The sequence below is a fragment of the Zonotrichia leucophrys genome, unplaced genomic scaffold (assembly GCF_028769735.1).
Source record: "Zonotrichia leucophrys gambelii isolate GWCS_2022_RI unplaced genomic scaffold, RI_Zleu_2.0 Scaffold_97_166073, whole genome shotgun sequence".
NCBI classification, from domain to species: domain Eukaryota; kingdom Metazoa; phylum Chordata; class Aves; order Passeriformes; family Passerellidae; genus Zonotrichia; species Zonotrichia leucophrys.
The window spans coordinates 37,993-59,676 of record NW_026992302.1 but is presented as its reverse complement, the minus strand read 5'-3'; the positions used below and the strand labels follow the sequence as shown (position 1 = coordinate 59,676).

General features: G+C 52.5%; 2 protein-coding genes across 4 annotated transcripts in view; one reads left to right on the top strand and one right to left on the bottom strand.

Annotated features, from left to right (window-relative positions):
• Positions 1–11,729, top strand: part of BCKDK (branched chain keto acid dehydrogenase kinase) — a 28,472-nt gene extending 16,743 nt beyond the window's left edge. The window contains exons 8-12 of one of the 2 annotated variants that reach the window (XM_064737680.1): positions 804–877; positions 3,113–3,241; positions 4,668–4,757; positions 6,243–6,522; positions 11,433–11,729. In XM_064737680.1, coding sequence (XP_064593750.1) covers positions 804–877; positions 3,113–3,241; positions 4,668–4,757; positions 6,243–6,522; positions 11,433–11,681 — 822 coding nt within the window. In that variant the 3' untranslated portion in view covers positions 11,682–11,729. The remainder of the gene's footprint in view (positions 1–803; positions 878–3,112; positions 3,242–4,667; positions 4,758–6,242; positions 6,523–11,432) is intronic. The other variant, XM_064737681.1, reaches the window with a different exon arrangement.
• A 3,369-nt stretch (positions 11,730–15,098) lies between these two features.
• On the bottom strand, positions 15,099–18,268 carry LOC135460761 (transcription termination factor Rho-like). 2 transcript variants are annotated; one of them, XM_064737665.1, is made up of 4 exons: positions 17,567–18,268; positions 15,622–15,900; positions 15,248–15,591; positions 15,099–15,189 (listed from the first exon to the last, which is right to left on the bottom strand). In XM_064737665.1, exons 1-3 carry the CDS (start codon positions 18,252–18,254, stop codon positions 15,326–15,328), a joined length of 1,233 nt encoding a protein of 410 aa, XP_064593735.1. In that variant the 5' UTR covers positions 18,255–18,268; the 3' UTR covers positions 15,099–15,189; positions 15,248–15,325. The 2 variants fall into 2 exon arrangements, with proteins under 2 accessions (XP_064593735.1, XP_064593734.1); XM_064737664.1 differs by having other exon boundaries at positions 15,248–15,900.
• Between the last annotated feature and the right edge of the window lie 3,416 nt (positions 18,269–21,684).

Below are 21,684 nucleotides of genomic sequence, written 5' to 3'. Positions count from 1 at the left end.
ACCTGTACAGGTGTGTCAGGTACATACAGACCCTATAGCTCACCTGTACAGGTGTGTCAGGGATCAATATCTCACCTGTACAGGTGTGTCAGGTATGGATAGATCCCCATAGCTCACCTGTACAGGTGTGTCAGGACCTATAGATCCCCATAGCTCACCTGTACAGGTGTGTCAGGGATCAATAGCTCACCTGTACAGGTGTGCCAGGTACATACAGATCACCTGTACAGGTGTGTCAGGTACACATAGCTCACCTGTACAGGTTGTGTCAGGACCTATAGATCCCTGTACAGGTGTGTCAGGTCATTCATCCCATTTTTTCTTGGTCTCCCCTGATTTTTTACCAATTTTCTCCAATTTTTCCAATTTTTTCATAATTTCCTTTATTCCCCCACAATTTTCCCCATTTTCCCTCCGCTTTCCCCAATTTTCCCCAAATTTTCCTCCCATTGTTTCCCAATTTCCCCCGTTTTTCCCAATTTCCCCCATTTTTCCCAATTTTCCCCCATTTTTTCCCCATTCCCCTCCCTTATCCCCAAGTTTTCCCCCAATTTTCCCAAACTTTTCGCAATTTCTCTTATTTTCCCTGATTTTTTCTCATTTTTTCCCATTTCCCCCCATTTTCCCCCATTTTTTCCCCACTTTTTCCCCATTTTCCTCCCCATTTTTTCCCAAATTTCCCCATCGAATTTTACCCAATTTTTCCCCATTTTTCTCTCAAATTTCCCCCAAATTTTGTCTCCTTTTTCCCCAAATTTTCCCCATTTTTGCTCATTTTTCCCGTTTTTCCCCCCAATTCGCAGCCGGATTTCGTCGGCATCATCTGCACCCGCCTGAGCCCCAAGAAACTGATCGAGAAATGGGTGGACTTTGCCAGGTGAGCGCACCTGGGCACACCTGGATACACCTGAGTATTAAAATCACCTGGGCACACCTGGGCCACCTGGGATACACCTGGGCACCGTGATACACCTGGGCACCCCAAAAACACACCTGGGATACACCTGGGCACACCTGGGGGCACCTGGGGACATCTGGGCACACCCAAAACACACCTGGACACACCTGGGCACACCTGGGACATACCTGAGATACACCTGGGACACACCTGGGGGGGTAGAAACACACCTGGACACACCTGGGCACACCTGGGCACACCTGGGACACACCTGGGCACACCCAAAACACACCTGGGGGTATTAAAACACACCTGGGCACACCTGGGGCACCTGGGCACACTGAGATACACACTGGGCACACCAAAACACACCTGGGATACACCTGGGCACACCTGGGGGCACCTGGGGACATCTGGGCACACCCAAAACACACCTGGGCACACCCAGGGAACACCAGGTGACAGTGGGTGACTGTGGCTGCCAGGTGACATCACACTGGTGAAATCACACAGGTGACGTCACACAGGTGGGACACAGGTGAGGTCACTCAGGTGTGTCAGTGACAGGGGTGACACTGAGTGATGGGGGTGGCAGGACAGGTGACACAGGTGTGTCACAGGTGTCACCCAGGTGTGTCACACACCTGTCACACACCTGTCCCAGGCGTTTGTGTGAGCACCAGTACGGGAACGCGCCCCGGGTGCGCATCAATGGCCACGGGTTGGGGTGGCACTGAGGGACAGGGGGTGACACAGGTGACACACAGGTGGCACAGATCACACCCAGGTGTGTCACAGGTGACACTCAGGTGTGTCACACACCTGTGTCACAGGCGTTTGTGTGAGCATCAATACGGGAACGCGCCCCGGGTGCGCATCAACGGCCACGGGATGGGGTGGCACTGAGGGACAGGGGGTGACACAGGTGACACAGATGTCACACAGGTGACACAGGTGTCACTCAGGTGTGTCACACACCTGTCCCACACCTGTGCAGGCGTCTCTGTGAGCACCAATACGGGAACGCGCCCCGGGTGCGCATCAATGACAGGGTGGCACTGAGGGACAGGGGGTGACACAGGTGGCTGTAACTCTCAGGACAGGTGACACAGGTGACACAGATCACACCCAGGTGTGTCACACACCTGTCACACCTGTACAGGCGTTTATGCGAACACCAGTACGGGAACGCGCCCCGCGTGCGCATCAATGACGGGGTGACACTGAGGGACAGGGGGTGACACAGGTGACACAGATCACACTCAGGTGTGTCACAGATCACACCCAGGTGTGTCACACACCTGTCACACACCTGTCCCACACCTGTCACAGACGTTTATGTGAACACCAGTACGGGAACGCGCCCCGGGTGCGCATCAATGGCGGGGTGGCACTGAGGGACAGGGGGTGACACAGGTGACAGTACCTGGCTGTAGGTGACACAGGTGACACCCAGGTGTGTCACACACCTGTCACACACCTGTCCCACACCTGTCACACACCTGTCACACACCTGTCACAGACGTTTATGTGAGCACCAATACGGGAACGCGCCCCGGGTGCGCATCAACGGCCACGGGACGGGGTGACACTGAGGGACAGGGGGTGACACAGGTGACACAGGTGACACTCAGGTGTGTCACAGGTGACACTCAGGTGTGTCACACACCTGTCCCACCTGTGTCACAGACGTTTATGTGAACACCAGTACGGGAACGCGCCCCGGGTGCGCATCAACGGCCACGGGACGGGGTGACACTGAGGGACAGGGGGTGACACAGGTGACACAGGTGACACACAGGTGACACAGGTGACACTCAGGTGTGTCACACACCTGTCCCACCTGTGTCACAGACGTTTATGTGAGCACCAGTACGGGAACGCGCCCCGCGTGCGCATCAACGACCACGGGTTGGGGTGGCACTGAGGGACAGGGGGTGGCTGTAGGTGGCTGTAACTCTCAGGACAGGTGACACACAGGTGACACAGATCACACCCAGGTGTGTCACACACCTGTCACACACCTGTCCCACGCCTGTCACAGGCGTTTGTGCGAACACCAGTACGGGAACGCGCCCCGGGTGCGCATCAATGACGGGGTGACACTGAGGGACAGGGGGTGACACTGATGTCACACAGGTGACACAGATCACACTCAGGTGTGTCACACACCTGTCACACACCTGTCACACACCTGTCCCACCTGTGTCACAGACGTTTATGTGAGCACCAATACGGGAACGCGCCCCGGGTGCGCATCAACGGCCACGTGGCCGCGCGGTTCCCGTTCATCCCCCTGCCCCTGGACTACGTCCTGCCCGAGCTGCTCAAGAACGCCATGAGGTACCCGGGGAGGGGTTTGGGGGGAAATCCGGGGGGTTTGGGACATTTTGGGGGATTTTTGGGGATTTTTTGGGGAATTTATTAGCGATTTTGGGGGGATTTTTGGGAATTTATTAGTGATTTTGGGGGGATTTTAGGGAAATTTTGGAGGGGGTTTGGATGCTCAAGAACGCCATGAGGTACCAGGGAGGGGTTTGGGGGAAAACTCAGGGATTTTGGGACATTTGGGGATTTTTGGGGAATTTATGAGGAATTTATTAGCGATTTTGGGAATTTATTAGCGATTTTGGGAATTTATTCGCAATTTTGGGGTGATTTTAGGGAAATTTGGAGGGGGTTTGGTGCTCAAGAACGTCATGAGGTACCAGGGGAGGGGTTTGGGGAAAACCTGGGGATTTGGGACATTTGGGGATTTTTGGGGAATTTATGAGGAATTTATTAGCGATTTTGGGAATTTATTAGCGATTTTGGGGAATTTATTCGCAATTTTGTGGTGATTTGGGGAAATTTTGGGAGGATTTGGGTGCTCAAGAACGCCATGAGGTACCTGGGGAGGGGTTTGGGGGGAAATCTGGGGGTTTTGGGATGTTTTGGGGAATTTGGGGAATTTTTGGGGATTTTTGGGGGAATTTATGGCGATTTGGGGAATTTATTAGCGATTTTGGGGGGATTATTAGGGAAAATTTGGAGGGGTTTGGTGCTCAAGGACGCCATGAGGTACCCGGGGAGGGGTTTGGGGGAAATCCGGGGATTTTGGGACATTGGGGATTTTTGGGGATTTTTTGGGATTTTTTGGGGAATTTTGTGGCGATTTTGGATGAATTTTGGGGAATGTATTAGCGATTTTGGGGTGATTTTAGGGGATTTGTGGCGATTTTGGGGTGCTTTTCAGGGGAGTTTTTGGTGATTTTGGGGCAATTTTGGGCTCCTGGGGTGACATTTTGAGGTCCTCAATGACATTTTGGGGTCCTGGGGTGACCTTGGTGACATTTGGGGTCCCCAATGACATTTTGGGGTCCCTGGTGACCCTGGTGTGACCTTGGTGACATTTTGGGGTGACTTTGGTGACATTTGGGGTCCCCAATGACATTTGGGGTCTCTTATGACCCCGAGGTGACCCCGGTGACATTTTCGGGTCCCTGGTGACATTTGGGGTGACCCTGTGACATTTTGGGGTCTCTTATGACCCTGAGGTGACCCTGGTGACCATTTTGGGGTCCCTGGTGACCCTGGTGTGACCCTGGTGACAATTTGGGGTGACGTCAGTGACATTTTGGGTCCCCAGTGACGTTTTGGGGCTTCTGAGGTGACATTTTGGGGTGACATCAGTGCCATTTTGGGTTCCGAGGTGACCCCTGGGTGACCCTGGGTGACCCCGAGGTGACCCCTGGGTGACCCCGGGTGACCCGAGGTGACCCCGCCCCAGGGCCACCATGGAGTCGCACCTGGACACCCCGTACAACGTCCCCGACATCGTGGTGACCATCGCCAACAACGACATCGACCTCGTTATCAGGTACGGGGACACTGAACTGTCCCCAAAGTGTCCCCAGTGTCCCCAATGTCCCCAATGTCCATCGCCAACAACGACATCGACCTCGTCATCAGGTAACGGTGTCACCAATGTCCCCAATGTCCCCAATGTCCCCAAATGTCCCCAATGTCCCCAATGTCCATCGCCAACAACGACATCGACCTCGTCATCCGGTAACCGTGTCCCCAAATGTCCCTGAACTGTCACCAATGTCCCCAATGTCCCCAAAGTGTCCCTGAACTGTCCCCTTGTGGTGTCCTTGAGGTGTCCTCAGTGTCCCCAATGTCCTCAGTCCTCTGAATGTCCCCAAATGTCCCTAAAATGTCCCCAGTGTCTCCAATGTCCCCAATCCCCTCAATGTCCCAAATGTCTCCCATGTTCTCAATCCTTCAATGTCCCCAATGTCCCCAAGTCCCCAAGGTCCCCAATGTCCCCAACACCCAAGCACACCCAATGTCCCCGATGTCTCCAACACCCAAATGTCCCCCAATATTTCCAGTATCCCAAATATGTTCTTAGGTCTCCAATGTCCCAAATGTCCCCAATGTCCCCCATGTCTTAAACACCCCAGATATCCCCAATGTCCCCAATGTCCCCAAATGTCCCCAGGATCTCAGACCGTGGTGGTGGCATCCCCCATGAGCTGCTGGACAAACCCAATGTCCCCAAGGTGTCCCCAATGTCCCCAATCCCCTGGATGTCCCCAATGTCCCCAATCTCTCAGATGTCCCCAATGTCCCCTCTCAGGATCTCAGACCGCGGTGGTGGCATCCCCCACGATCTCCTGGACAAGGTCACCGAGTACCACTGCACACACCCAGTGTCCCCAATGTCCCAAACACCCCAATGTCCCCAACATCCCCAATGTCCCCAATCCCCTCAATGTCCCCAATGTCCCCAAATGTCCCCAAATGTGTCCCCCCAGGATCTCGGACCGGGTGGTGGCATTCCCCATGATCTCCTGGACAAGGTCACCGAGTACCATTGCACACACCCAGTGTCCCCAATGTCCCAAACACCCCAAACACCCCCAATCCCCCCAATGTCCCCAATCCCCTGAATGTCCCCAATGTCCCCAAATGTCCCCAAATGTGTCCCCCCAGGATCTCAGACCGCGGCGGTGGCATCCCCCACGATCTCCTGGACAAGGTCACCGAGTACCATTGCACACACCCAGTGTCCCCAATGTCCCCAATGTCCCCAATGTCCCCAATGTCCCCAATGTCCCCAATCCCCTGGATGTCCCCAATCTCTCAGATGTCCCCAATGTCCCCTCCCAGGATCTCAGACCGGGGCGGTGGCATTCCCCACGATCTCCTGGACAAGGTCACCGAGTACCATTGCACACACCCAGTGTCCCCAATGTCCCCAAAGTCCCAAACACCCCCAATGTCCCAAATCCCCTGAATGTCCCCAATGTCCCCAATGTCCCCAATGTCCCCAATGTCCCCAAATGTGTCCCCCCAGGATCTCGGACCGGGGCGGTGGCATCCCGCACGATCTCCTGGACAAGGTCACCGAGTACCATTGCACACACCCAGTGTCCCCAATGTCCCCAATGTCCCCAATGTCCCCAAATGTCCCCTCTCAGGATCTCGGACCGCGGTGGTGGCATTCCGCACGATCTCCTGGACAAGGTCACCGAGTACCATTTCAGCACGGCCGAGTTGAGCGCGCAGGACCCGCGCCTGGGGGGGCCCCTGCGGCCCCTGATGGACGCCAGCGGCCAGGCCGGGCCCATGCACGGGTCAGGGACCCCTCCCCAAACCGGGGACCCCCTCCCCAAATCCGGGACCCCCCCCAAATCGGGGACAATGTCCAGAAATTGGGGACAATACTCAAAAGTTGGGGACAATACCCAGAAATTGGGGATTTCGCTTGGAGATGTGCCCAGGGTTGGGATTTGGGGGGATTTGGGGGGTTTTGGGGGGGTTTAGGGGATTCCTGGGACCCCTCCTCAAATCGGGACCCCCCTCCCCAAATTTGGGACAGACCCCAAAAACTGGGGACAATGTCCAGAAATTGGGGACAATACCCAAAAATTGGGGATTTCACTTGGAGACGTGCCCAGGGTTGGGATTTGGGGGGGTTTTGGGGGGTTTAGGGGATTCCAGGGACCCCTCCCCAAATCCGGGACCCCTCCCCAAATCCGGGACCCCCTCCCCAAATGGGGGACAAGCTCTGAAAGTTGGGGACAATGTCCAGAAATTGGGGACAATTGTTGGGAATTTGGGATGTGCTCAGGGTTGGGTTTGGGGGGGATTTGGGGGGATTTGGGGGGTTTAGGGGATCCCTGGGACCCCTCCCCAAATTGGGGACCCCTCCCCAAATCGGGGACAATCTCTGAAAGTTGGGGACAATGTCCAGAAATTGGGGACAATGTCCAGAAATTGGGGATTTCGCTTGGACACGTGCCCAGGGTTGGGGTTTGGGGGGATTTGGGGGGATTTGGGGGGTTTAGGGATTCCTGAGACCCCTCCCCAAACCCGGGACCCCCTCCCCAAATTGGGGACAGACCCCAAAAGTTGGGGACAATGTCCAGAAATTGGGGACAATTGTTGGGAATTTGGGATGTGCCCAGGGTTGGGTTTCGGGGGGATTTGAGGGGTTTTTGGGGGGGATTTGGGGGGTTTAGGGATTCCTGGGACCCCTCCTCAAATTGGGGACCCCTCCTCAAATTGGGGACTCCCTACCATAATTGGGAACAGACCCCAAAAATTGGGGACAATACCCAGGAATTGGGGACAATACCCAAAAATTGGGGATTTCGCTTGGAGATGTGCCCAGGGTTGGGGTTTGGGGGAATTTGGGGGGATTTGGGGATCTCAGCGACCCCTCCTCAAATTGGGGACCCCTCCCCAAATCCGGGACCCCCTCCCCTAATTGGGGACAGACCCCAAAAGTTGGGGACAATGTCCAGAAATTGGGGACAATTGTTGGGAATTTGGGATGTGCCCAGGGTTGGGTTTGGGGGGGATTTGAGGGGGTTTAGGGGATTCCTGGGACCCCTCCCCAAAATATGGGACACTCCCAGGTCTGGGATTTTGGGGTTTTTATGGGATTTTGGGATTTTTAGGACACCCTGGTGCAAATTTTCATTATTTTGGTGCTGCCAAGTTCGGGTTCGGGGTAAATTTTGGGGACATTTCTGTGGTTTTTGGGGTGGGATTTGGGGCATTTTTGGGTGGAATTTTCTGGGATTTTGGGACACATGAAAATTTAGATATTTTTGGCACAACCCGGTGCCAATTTGGGTCATTTCGGTGCCGCCCAGGTTCGAGTTCAGGGTGAATTTTGGGGAAATTTCTGTGGCTTTTGGGGCATTTTTGGGGGGATTTCCTGGGATTTTGGGACACAGAGAAATTCAGATATTTTTGGTACGCCCTGGTGCAAATTTTCATTATTTTGGTGCTGCCCAGGTTCGGGTTCGGGCTGGAATTTGGGGACATTTCTGTGGTTTTTGGGGTGGGATTTGGGGCATTTTTGGGAGGATTTTTGGGGGGAATTTCCTGGGACTTTGGGACACATGAAAATTCAGATATTTTTGGTACAACCTGGTGCCAATTTGGGTCATTTCGGTGCCGCCCAGGTTCGAGTTCAGGGTAAATTTTGGGGACATTTCTGTGGTTTTTGGGGTGGGATTTGGGGCATTTTTGGGTGGAATTTTCTGGGATTTTGGGACACATGAAAATTTAGATATTTTTGGCACAACCCGGTGCCAATTTGGGTCATTTCGGTGCCGCCCAGGTTCGGGTTCGGGCTGGAATTTGGGGACATTTCTGTGGTTTTTGGGGTGGGATTTGGGGCTTTTTTGGGTGGAATTTTCTGGGATTTTGGGACACATGAAAATTTAGATATTTTTGGCACAACCTGGTGCAAATTTCCATTATTTCGGTGTCCCCCAGGTTTGGCTTCGGGGTAAATTTTGGGGGCAATTCTGTGGGTTTTTGGGGGTATTTTTGGGGGAATTTTCTGGGATTTTGGGACACATGGAAATTCAGATATTTTTGGCACAACCCGGTGCCAATTTGGGTCATTTCGGTGCCACCCAGGTTCGGGTTCGGGCTGAAATTTGGGGATATTTCTGTGGTTTTTGGGGCTTTTTTGGGGGGATCTTTAGGTGGAATTTTCTGGGATTTTGGGACACATGAAAATTCAGATATTTTTGGCACAACCTGGTGCAAATTTCCATTATTTCGGTGCTGCCCAGGTTCGAGTTCAGGGTAAATTTTGAGGAAATTTCTGTGGTTTTTTGGGTGGGATTTGGGGCATTTTTGGGAGGATTTTTGGGTGGAATTTTCTGGGATTTTGGGACACATGAAAATTTAGATATTTTTGGTACAACTTGGTGCCAATTTTGGTTATTTGTGGTGTCCCCCAGGTTTGGCTTCGGGGTAAATTTTGGGGGCAATTCTGTGGTTTTTGGGGCGGGATTTGGGGCATTTTTGGGGGAATTTTCTGGGGGATTTTTTGGGATTTTGGGACACATGAAAACTTAGATATTTTTGGCACAACCCGGTGCCAATTTGGGTCATTTTGGTGCTGCCAAGTTCGGGTTCAGGGTAAATTTTGGGGGCAATTCTGTGCTTTTTGGGGCATTTTTGGGTGGAATTTTCTGGGATTTTGGGACACATGAAAATTTAGATATTTTTGGCACAACCTGGTGCAAATTTCCATTATTTCGGTCCCGCCCAGGTTCGGGTTCGGGCTGGATTTTGAGGACATTTCTGTGGTTTTGGGGGCTTTTTTTTTTTATTTTGGGGTGGATTTTTTTGGGGATTTGGGGCATTTATGAGATTTCATATTTTTGGGACAATCTAGTGCAAATTTTAATTATTTTGGTGTCGCCCAGGGGTAGATTTTGGGGACATTTCTGTGGGTTTTGGGGTGGGATTTGGGGCTTTTTTGGGGGGAAGTTTTGGGATTTTGGGACACATGAAAATTCAGATATTTTTGGCACAACCTGGTGCCAATTTGGGTCATTTTGGTGTCACCCAGGTTCAGGTTTGGGCTGGAATTTGGGGACATTTCTGTGGTTTTTGGGGGCATTTTTGGGGTGGGTTTTCTAGGATTTTGGGACACATGGAAATTTAGATATTTTTGGCACAACCCGGTGCCAATTTGGGTCATTTCGGTGTCCCCCAGGCTCGTGTTCAGGGTAAATTTTGGAGGCAGTTCTGTCATTTTTGGGGCATTTTTGGGGTGGATTTCCTGGGATTTTTGGACACATGAAAATTCAGATATTTTTGGCACAACCCGGTGCCAATTTCCATCATTTCGGTGCCGCAGGTTCGGGTTCGGGCTGGAATTTGGGGAAATTTCTGTGGTTTTTGGGTGGGATTTGGGCATTTTTGGGTGGGATTTCCTGGGATTTTGAAACACATAGAAATTTTCATTATTTTGGTGTTGCCAAGTTCGGGTTCAGGGTAAATTTTGGGGACATTTCTGTGGTTTTTGGGGTGGGATTTGGGGCTTTTTTTTTTTATTTTGGGGTGGATTTTTTTGGGGATTTGGGGCATTTATGAGATTTCATATTTTTGGGACAATCTAGTGCAAATTTTAATTATTTTGGTGTCGCCCAGGGGTAGATTTTGGGGGCATTTCTGTGGTTTTTGGGGCTTTTTTGGGCTTTTTTAGGTGGAATTTCCTGGGATTTTTGGACACATGAAAATTTAGATATTTTTGGCACAACCCGGTGCCAATTTCGGTCATTTCGGTGTCCCAGGTTCGGGCTCGGGCTGGAATTTGGGGACATTTCTGTGGTTTTTGGGGTGGAATTTGGGGCATTTTTGGGTGGAATTTTCTGGGATTTTGGGACACATAGAAATTTAGATATTTTTGGCACAACCCGGTGCCAATTTCCTTCATTTCGGTGTCCCAGGTTCGGGTTCGGACTGGAATTTGGGACATTTCTGTTGTTTTGGGGGCATTTTTGGGGGGAATTTTCTGGGATTTTGGGACACATGAAAATTTAGATATTTTTGGCACAACCCGGTGCCAATTTGGGTCATTTCGGTGTCCCCCAGGCTCGTGTTCAGGGTAAATTTTGGGGACATTTCTGTGGTTTTTGGGGCTTTTTTGGGGGCATTTTTGGGTGGAATTTCCTGGGATTTAGGGACACATGAAAATTCAGATTTTTTTGGCACAACCCCGTGCAAATTTCCGTCATTTTGGTGCCGCCCAGGTTCGAGTTCAGGGTGAATTTTGGGGAAATTTCTGTGGCTTTTGGGGTGGGATTTGGGGCTTTTTTTTTTTATTTTGGGGTGGATTTTTTTGGGGATCTGGGGCATTTATGTGATTTTATATTTTTGGGACAGTCTAGTGCAAATGTTAATTATTTTGGTGTCGCCCAGGGGTAAATTTTGGGGAAATTTCGGTGGGTTTTTGGGGCATTTTTGGGTGGAATTTCCTGGGATTTAGGGACACATGAAAATTCAGATTTTTTTGGCACAACCCCGTGCAAATTTCCATCATTTTGGTGCCACCCAGGTTCGGGTTCGGGCTGAAATTTGGGGAAATTTCTGTGGGTTTTGGGGCTGGATTTGGGGCATTTTTGGAGGTATTTTTCAGGGGAATTTTCTGGGATTTTGGGACACATGAAAATTTAGATATTTTTGGCACAACCCGGTGCCAATTTCCGTCATTTCGGTGCCGCAGGTTCGGGTTCGGGCTGCCGACGTCGCGCGCCTACGCCGAGTACCTGGGCGGCTCCCTGGTGCTGCAGTCGCTGCAGGGCGTCGGCACCGACGTCTACCTGAGGCTGCGGCACATCGACGGCAAGGCCGAGAGCTTCCGCATCTAGGGGGGCTTCAGGTGGGACCCCGGGGCCGGGGAACCTCGGAGAACCCACCAAAGTTGGACTTTTGGGGGGAGGAACCCCGAAAATTGGGGGTTTGTGGTCATTAAAATCATGGAGAACCTTCCAAAGTTATGGAGAACCTTCCAAAGTTGGGGAGAACCTTCCAAAGTTGGGTTTGGTCATCAAGGTCATGGAGAACCTTCCAAAGTTGGGGAGAACCTTCCAAAGTTGGGTTTTGGTCATTAAAACCAAGGAGAACCCTCAAAATTTGGACTTTTAGGTCATTAAAATTGGGGAGAACCTTCCAAAGTTGGGTTTTGGTCATGGAAACCAAGGAGAACCTTCAAAAGTTGGGGTTTGGTCATCAAGGTCATGGAGAACCTTCCACAGTTGGGGGGGGAACCTTCCAAGTATGGGGACCGGTTCCAAAGTCATGGAGAACCTTCCAAATGTTTGGGGAGAACTTCCAAATTGGGGTTGTGTCATTAAAACATGGAGAACCTCCAAAGTTTGGGAACTTCCAATTGGAAACTCAAAATTGGGTTTGGTCAACATCATGGAGAACCTTCCAAAGTTGGGAGAACCTTCCAAAGTTGGGGTTTTGGTCATTAAACCAAGAGAACCCTCAAAAGTTGGACTTTTAAGTCATTAAAATTATGGAGAACTCCTTAAAATTGGGGAGAACCTTCAAAAGTTGGGATTTTGGTCATGGGAACCATGGAGAACCTTCAAAAGTTTGGGTTTTGGTCATTAAAATCATGGAGAACCTTCCAAAGTTGGGGAGAACCTTCCAAAGTTGGGGTTTGGTCATCAAGGTCATGGAGAACCTTCCAAAGTTGGGTTTTGGTCATTAAAACCAATGAGAAACCCTCAAAATTTGGACTTTTAAGTCATTAAAATTATGGAGAACTCCTTAAAATTGGGGAGAACCTTCCAAAGTTGGGTTTTTGGTCATGGGAACCACGGAGAACCTTCCAAAGTTGGATTTGGTCATAGAGAAACCTTCCAAAGTTGGAGAACCTTCAAAATTGGGTTTGGTCATGAAACCATGAGAACCACCAGTTGGACTTTGGGGAGGAACCCCGAAAATTGGGTTTTGTGGTCATTAAATCATGGAGAACCTTCCAAAGTTATGGAGACCTTCCAAATTGGGGTTTGTCATTCAAGTCAATGGAGAACCTCAAAGTTGGACTTTTGGTCATTAAAACATGAGAACCTGTTGGAAATTTTGAGACTTAAAAGTTGGGAGAACTTCCAAAGTTTGGGTTTTGGTCATGGAACCATGGAGAACCTTCCAAAGTTGGACTTTTGGGTCATAAATAATGGGGAACCCTCAAAAGTTGGGTTTTGGTCATTAAAATGTGAGAACCTTCCAAAGATTGGCTTTGGTCATAACGGAGAACCTTCCAAAGTTGGGTTTTGGTCATCAAGGTCATGGAGAACCTTCCAAAGTTGGACTTTTGGGTGGTAAAACCCCAAAAAGTTCTAAAAGTTGGGGATTTTGTTCATTAAAATTGTGGAGAATTCTTAAAATTTGAGTTCCGGTCATGGGAACCACGGAGAACCTTCCAAAGTTGAGGTTTTTGGTTTTGGAACCCCAAAAATTTGGGGTTTTGGGCATTAAAATGGTGAAGAACCTTCCAGAGTGACCATTGGTCATCGTGGTCAAGGCCACGCCCCCAGAGTGACCATTGGTCATTGTGGTCAAGGCCACGCCCCCAGAGTGACCATGGTATCTGGTCAAGGCCAGCCCCCAAGTGACCATTGGTATTGTGGTCAAGGCCACGCCCCCAGAGTGACCATTGGTCATCATGGAGGTCAAGGCCACGCCCCCAGAGTGACCATTGGTCATTGTGAAATCAAGGCCACGCCCCCAGAGTGACCATTGGTCAGGGTCAAGGCCACGCCCCAGAGTGACCATTGGTCATTGTGAAATCAAGGCCACGCCCCCAGAGTGACATTGGTCATTGTGAGTCAAGGCCACGCCCCAGAGTGACCATTGGTCATTGTGAAATCAAGGCCACGCCCCCAGAGTGACCATTGGTCATTGTGAAATCAAGGCCACGCCCCCAGAGTGACCATTGGTCATTGTGAAATCAAGGCCACGCCCCCAGAGTGACCATTGGTTATTGTGAAATCAAGGCCACGCCCCCAGAGTGACCATTGGTTATTGTTGGGTCAAGGCCACGCCCCCAGAGTGACCATTGGTCATTGTTGGGTCAAGGCCACGCCCCCAGAGTGACCATTGGTCATTGTGAGATCAAGGCCACGCCCCCAGAGTGACCATTGGTCATTGTGAAATCAAGGCCACGCCCCCAGAGTGACCATTGGTCATTGTTGGGTCAAGGCCACGCCCCCAGAGTGACCATTGGTTATTGTTGGGTCAAGGCCACGCCCCCAGAGTGACCATTGGTCATCGTGTGGTCAAGGAGAATCCAAAGTGGACAAAGCCGAGGGGGCGGGGCTTTATTGTGGGCGGGGCTTTATTGTGGGCGGGGCTTTGTTGTGGGCGGGGCGAGGGGGAGGAGGGGAGGGAGGAAGGCTCCGGGTGGGGGTGGGGGTGGGACAATGACCCAATTTGGGCTTTTTTGGACCCAAAATTCATCTTCATCTTCATCATCATCATCATCATGGAGGACCAAGTGTCCATTTTGGGATTTTTTTGACCCAAATTTCTTCGTCTTCTTCACCTTCATCATCATCATTTTCATCTTCATCATCTTCATGAAGGCCTAAGTGTCCATTTTGGGATTTTTTTGACCCAAAATTCCTCCTCATCTTCATCTTCATCATCATCATCATGGTCCAAAGGTCCAGTTTGGGATTTTTTTGACCCAAAATTTCTTGTCTTCAGCTTCATCATCATCGTCATCATCATCATCACAACCCAAGTGTCCATTTTGGGATTTTTTTGACCCAAAATTCCTCCTCATCTTCATCATCATCATCATCATCATGGAGGCCATCTTCATCTTCATCTTCATGGAGGACCAAGGATCCATTTTGGGATTTTTTTGACCCAAAATTCTTCCTCATTTTCATCATCATCATCATCATCATCTTCATCATCTTCATCTCCTCCATCATCTTCCTCCCCACCCTCCTCCTCCTCCTCCTCAGCCCCTCCCTTCAATCTTCATCCCCTCCTCCTCCTCCTCCATCATCATCATCAGCGGGGCCTTCATCGCCTCCACCACCACCACCATCATCATCATCATTGCCTCCATCTTCAGCATTGGGGCCTTCATCGCCTCCACCATCATCTTCATCACCTCCACCTTCATCATTGGAGCCTTCATCACCTCCACCACCATCATCCTCGGGGCCTTCATCGCCATTTTTGGGTTCTTCCTCATCCTTGGGGCCTTCATCACCTCCGCCATCATCATCATCATCTTCATCTCCTCCATCATCTTCCTCCCCACCCTCCTCCTCCTCTTCCTCAGCCTCTTCCTTTAATCTTCATCCCCTTCCTCCTCCATCATCATCATCATCACCATTGGGGCCTTCATCGCCTCCGCCGCCACCATCATCATCATCCTCGGGGCCTTCATCGCCATTTTTGGGTTCTTCCTCCTCATCCTCGGGGCCTTCACCATTGGGGGCCTTCATCACCTCCACCATCATCATCATCTTCATCTCCTCCATCTTCACCATTGGGGGCCTTCATCACCTCCGCCATCATCATCATCTTCATCTCCTCCATCATCTTCCTCCCCACCCTCCTCCTCCTCCTCCTCAGCCCCTCCCTTTAATCTTCATCCCCTCCTCCTCCATCATCATCATCATCACCGGGGCCTTCATCACCTCCGCCGCCACCACCATCATCATCATCATTGCCTCCATCTTCAGCATTGGGGCCTTCATCATCTCCACCATCATCATCCTCGGGGCCTTCATCGTCATTTTTGGGTTCTTCCTCCTCATCCTCGGGGCCTTCATCACCTCCGCCACCATCATCATCTTCATCACCTCCGCCATCATCATCCTCGGGGCCTTCATCGTCATTTTTGGGTTCTTCCTCCTCATCCTCGGGGCCTTCATCACCTCCCTCCTCATCCTCGGGGCCTTCATCGCCGTTTCCGGCCTCTCCCTCCTCATCCTCGCCCTCTCTTTCACCGTTTTCGGCCGTTTTTTCCTCATTTTCGGCCTCCTCTCCCTCCTCCTCCTCCTCGGGGCCTTCCTCCCCAGGTCCGGCTCCTTCCTCATCCTCCTCACGTGGTGTCCACTCGGGCTCCGGCCGCGGCTCCGGCCACGGCTCCGTCCGGCAGCACGGACAGTCCGAGCGGTGCGAGGGGGCGGAGTCGCGATGGGGGTCCAGAAAATCTGCGAAAAACGGGGAAAACGGGCCAATCACTGGTGCACTAGTGACCCTTTACCGGCGCTCCGACCACGGTCGTGGACCATGCACGGACCACGGAGTGACGAATGAGTGACCGAGTGACCAATGGAGTGACCATGAAATCTGCGAGAAACGAGTGACCACGGTGCAATATGACACGTGCCAATGTAAGTGATCACTGAGTGACCACAGAGTGACCAATGAGTGACCATTGAGTGACCACTGAGTGACCGCAGAGCGACCACTGAGTGACCAATGAGTGACCATTGACCTGCCTGAGTGACCACGGAGTGACCACTGAGTGACCACTGAGTGACCACGAGTGACCTATATCCCAAGCATTGAGTGACATGTGACCAATGGGTGACAATGCGTGACCACTGAGTGACCATGAGTGACCACAGAGACATGACCAGTGACTGAGTGACCAATGAGTGACAATGAGTGACCACGAGTGACACGAGTGACACTGACCGAGTGACCAGGTACCATGAGTGACAGAGTGACACTGAGTGACACGGAGTGATCAGAGTGACAAGATGACCGCTGAGTGACCACTGAGTGAACAATGAGTGACCTCTGAGTGACCAATGAGTGACCACTGAGTGACCGCTGAGTGAGCACGGAGTGACCACTGAGTGACCACTGAGTGACCGCTGAGTGACCATTGACCTGCCTGAGTGACCACTGAGTGACGCTGAGTGACCATGGAGTGACCGCTGAGTGACCAATGAGTGACCACTGAGTGACCGCTGAGTGACCAATGAGTGACCGCTGAGTGATCACTGAGTGACCAATAAGTGACCAATGAGTGACCACGAGCGACCAATGAGTAACCATTGAGTGACCACAGAGTGACCACTGAGTGACCACTGAGTGACCAATGAGTGACCACTGAGTGACCAATGAGTAACCACCAGAGTGACCCCATGGCTGGACATCAGAGTGGTCACTCACTGAAATTTGGGTCATAAAAACCTGGAGAAAATGAGGAAAATCCCCCAAAAATCCCCAAAATGACCACCGGAGTGACCACTGGAGTGACCACTGAGTGACCAATGAGTAACCACCAGAGTGACCCCATGGCTGGACATTGGAGTGGTCACTCACTTAAATTTGGGTCAAAAAAACCTGGAGAAAATGGAAAAAAAATCCCAAAAAATCCCCAAAATGACCACTGGAGTGACCAATGGAGTGACCACTGGTCACTCATCCCACAGCTGGACATCAGAGTGGTCACTCACTGAAATTTGGGTCATACAAATTGGGAAAAATGGAAAAAAAAAATCCCAAAAAATCCCCAAAATGACCACTGGAGTGACCACCAGAGTGACCACCACCCTCAGCTGGACACCACAGCGGTCACTCACTGAAATTTGGGTCATAAAACTTGGGAAAAATGGAAAAAAAAATCCAAAAAAAACCCCAAAATGACCACTGGAGTGACCACTGAGTGACCACCAGAGTGACCACCGGAGTGACCACCACCCTCGGCTGGACACCACAGCGGTCACTCACTGAAATTTGGGTCATAAAAATTGGGAAAAAAAATCCCAAAAAATCCCCAAAATGACCACCGGAGTGACCACCAGAGTGACCACCCGAGTGACCACCACCCTCGGCCGGACACAGCAGTGGTCACTCGCTCACCGAAGGGCCCCGGCGGGGGCGGCCCCTCCAGCCCCTCGAGCACGGCCAGCAGCGTCCGGCACGTCCACTCACCTTTGGCCGCGGCCAGAGCGCGGAGTCGCCGCGTCCACCCCCCGCTGTCCGGCCGGCCGAGCGCGGCCGCCTCGGGCTCGGACACGGCTCCGGCCGCCCGCAGCCCGGCCAGCAGCGCCGCGCCGGACACTCGGGCCAGGCGGCGATCCAGGCTCCGGCCACCGCCGCGGACAATGTCCAGCGCCGACATGGGGCTGCAGTGGGCATGGAGTGGACACAGAGTGGACACAGAGTGGACACTGGGAGTGGACACAAAGTGGACAATGGAGTGGGCAGTGGGAATGGGGAGTGGACACAGAGTGGACACAGAGTGGACAATGGAGTGGGGAGTGGGAATGGGGAGTGGACACAGAGTGGACACGGAGTGGACAGTGGAGTGGACACAGAGTGGACAATGGAGTGGACGCAGAGTGGATACAGAGTGGACACAGAGTGGACAAGGGAGTGGACAGTGGGAATGGGGAGTGGACACTGGACATTGAGAGTGGACACAGAGTGGACAATGGAGTGGACGCAGAGTGGATACAGAGTGGACACAGAGTGGACAAGGGAGTGGACAATGAGAGTGGACACAGAGTGGACAATGGGGTGGACACTGAGAGTGGGGAGTGGACATGGAGTGGACAATGGAGTGGGGAGTGGACACAGAGTGGACACAGAGTGGACACAGAGTGGACACAGAGTGGACACTGAGAGTGGGGAGTGGACATGGAGTGGACAATGGAGTGGGGAGTGGACACTGGACAATGGGGTGGACATGGAGTGGACACAGAGTGGACAATGAGAGTGGGGAGTGGACACGGAGTGGACACTGAGAGTGGACACAGAGTGGACAATGAGAGTGGGGAGTGGACACAGAGTGGACAGTGGAGTGGGGAGTGGGAATGGGGAGTGGACATGGAGTGGACACAGAGTGGACACTGGGAGTGGACACAGAGTGGACAATGGAGTGGACACAGAGTGGACACTGAGAGTGGGGAGTGGACACAGAGTGGACACTGGGAGTGGACACAGAGTGGACAATGGAGTGGACACAGAGTGGACAATGAGATTGGGGAGTGGACACAGAGTGGACACTGGGAGTGGACACAGAGTGGACATTGGAGTGGGCAATGAGAGTGGGGAGTGGACACAGAGTGGACACAGAGTGGACAATGGAGTGGGGAGTGGACACAGAGTGGACAGTGGAGTGGACACGGAGTGGACAGTGGAGTGGACAATGAGAGTGGGGAGTGGACACGGAGTGGACACAGAGTGGACACAGAGTGGACACAGAGTGGACAATGGAGTGGGGAGTGGACACAGAGTGGACAGTGGAGTGGACACAGAGTGGACACGGAGTGGACAGTGGAGTGGACACAGTGGACACGGAGTGGACAGTGGAGTGGTCAATGAGAGTGGGGAGTGGACACAGAGTGGACACAGAGTGGACACACAGTGGACACAGAGTGGACAATGAGAGTGGGGAGTGGACACAGTGGACAATGGAGTGGACACAGAGTGGACACAGAGTGGACAATGAGAGTGGGGAGTGGACATGGAGTGGACACTGAGAGTGGACACAGAGTGGACACGGAGTGGACAATGGGGTGGACACAGAGTGGGGAGTGGACACAGAGTGGACAGTGGAGTGGACACAGAGTGGACACAGAGTGGACACTGAGAGTGGGGAGTGGACATGGAGTGGACAATGGAGTGGACACAGAGTGGACAGTGGGAGTGGACAGTGGGAATGGGGAGTGGACACTGGACATTGAGAGTGGACACTGGATGCTGGGAGTGGACACTGGAGTGGACAGTGGGAGTGGACACAGAGTGGACAGTGGGAATGGGGAGTGGGAATGGGGAGTGGACACTGGACAATGGGGTGGACACAGAGTGGACAATGGATTGGACACTGAGAGTGGGGAGTGGACACTGGAGTGGACACAGAGTGGACACTGGGAATGGGGAGTGGACATTGGGAGTGGACACTGGACATTGAGAGTGGACACTGGATGCTGGGAGTGGACACTGGAGTGGACAGTGAAGCGGACAGTGGGAATGGGGAGTGGACACAGAGTGGACAATGGAGTGGACAGTGGAAATGGGGAGTGGACAATGGGAGTGGACAGTGGGGTGAATACTGGGAATGGGGAGTGGACACAGAGTGGACAATGGAGTGGACACAGAGTGGACAATGGACAGCAGGAGTAGACACCAGGAATGGGGAATGGACACTGGACACAGAGTGGACACTGGGAGTGGACAGTGGGGTGGAATCTGAGTGTACACTGGAAATGGAGAGTGGACAGCGGGGCGGACATGGAGTGGACACTGGGAGTGGACAGTGGGAATGGAGAGTGGACAATAGAGTGGACATGGCGTGGAGACTGGGAATGAGGAGTGGACACTGGGAGTGGACACTGGGAATGACGGGGTCCCAATATCCCCCCACATCCCAATATCCCCATAGAGCCCCCCCATATCCCCCATAGAGCCCCCCATATCCCCATAGCCCCCATATCCCCATAGAGCCCCCCATATCCCCCATAAGCCCCCCCATATCCCCCATAGAGCCCCCCCATATCCCCCATAGAGCCCCCCATATCCCCCCATAGCCCCCCATATATCCCCCATAGCCCCCCATATCCCCCATAGAGCCCCCCCATATCCCCCCCATATCCCATATCCCCCCATATCCCCCTATATCCCCATAGAGCCCCCCCATATCCCCCCATAGCCCCCCCCATATCCCCATAGCCCCCCCTATATCCCCATATATGCCCCCCCATATCCCCATATAGCCCCCCCATATCCCCATATCCCCCCCATATCCCCATATCCCCCCCATATCCCCATAGAGCCCCCCCATATCCCCATAGAGCCCCCCCATATCCCCCATAGAGCCCCCCCATATCCCCCATAGCCCCCCATATCCCCCATAGAGCCCCCATATCCCCATAGAGCCCCCCCATATCCCCCATAGCCCCCCCATATCCCCATAGAGCCCCCCATATCCCCATATCCCCCCATAGCCCCCCCATATCCCCCATAGAGCCCCCCATATCCCCATAGCCCCCCCATATCCCCCATAGCCCCCCATATCCCCCCCATATCCCCCCATATCCCCCATAGCCCCCCCATATCCCCCATAGCCCCCCCATATCCCCCCATATCGCCCCCATAGCCCCCCCATATAGCCCCCCCATAGCCCCCCCATAGCCCCCCCATATCCCCCCACAGCCCCATAGAACCCCCCCATATCCCCCCCATATCCCCCATAGCCCCCATAGCCCCCACACCCTCCCCGTACCTGCGCATGCGCCTCCGCACGCGCCCGTTGCTATTTATAGCCCCGACCTTTACGGGGGCCGCGCAGGCCACGCCCCCCTCCACTGACGTCACACGCGCGTGGGCGGGGCCGCATGTACGGGATCCGGTAGCGGACAAAGGAGGGGGGGAGCGTTTCTATCGGGGTTCTATCGGGTCCTAAAGGGGTTTTAGGGGTTCTATATGGTTCTATAGGGGTTTGCGGGGTTCTAAATAGATTTTTTTGAGGGTTCTAAAGGGGTTTTGGGGGTTCTATAGGGGTTTGGGGGGGTTCTATGGGGTTCTATAGGGGTTCTAAAGGGGTTTTGGGGGTTCTATAGGGTTCTATAGGGGTTTGGGGGAGTTCTATAGGGGTTCTATGGGGTTCTATTACGGGTTCTAATGGGGTTTTATGGGTTCTTTAGGGTTTGTGGGGTTCTATAGGGGTTCTAAAGGGGTTTTGGGGGTTCAATAGGGTTCTACAGGGATTTGGGGGGGGGCTCTAAAGAGTCCTAGAGGGGTTTTTAGGGTTCTATATGGGGTTTGGGAGCATTCTATAGGGGTTGGGGGAGATTTATGGGGTTCTATAGGGGCTTTATAGGGGTTTTGGTGGTTCTATAGGGTTTTATATGGGTTTGAGGGGGATTTATGGGGTTCTATGGGGGTTTGGGGGGGTTTTAGCGGTTCTTTAGGGTTCTATACTGGTTCTATATGGTTTCATAGGATTTCTATAGGGTCCTTTAGGGGTTCTATAG

What these genes read in the sequence shown, in the direction of transcription:
- LOC135460761 (XM_064737664.1), bottom strand. Translation starts at nt 18,254, where the DNA reads ATGTCCACTCCCCACTCTCAGTGTCCACCCCATTGTCCACTCTGTGTC. An exon ending in GCCCCCGCCGGGGCCCTTCG is followed by an intron (nt 15,901 to 17,566) that starts GTGAGCGAGTGA and finishes CGTTTTTCGCAG; the next exon opens with ATTTTCTGGACCCCCATCGC.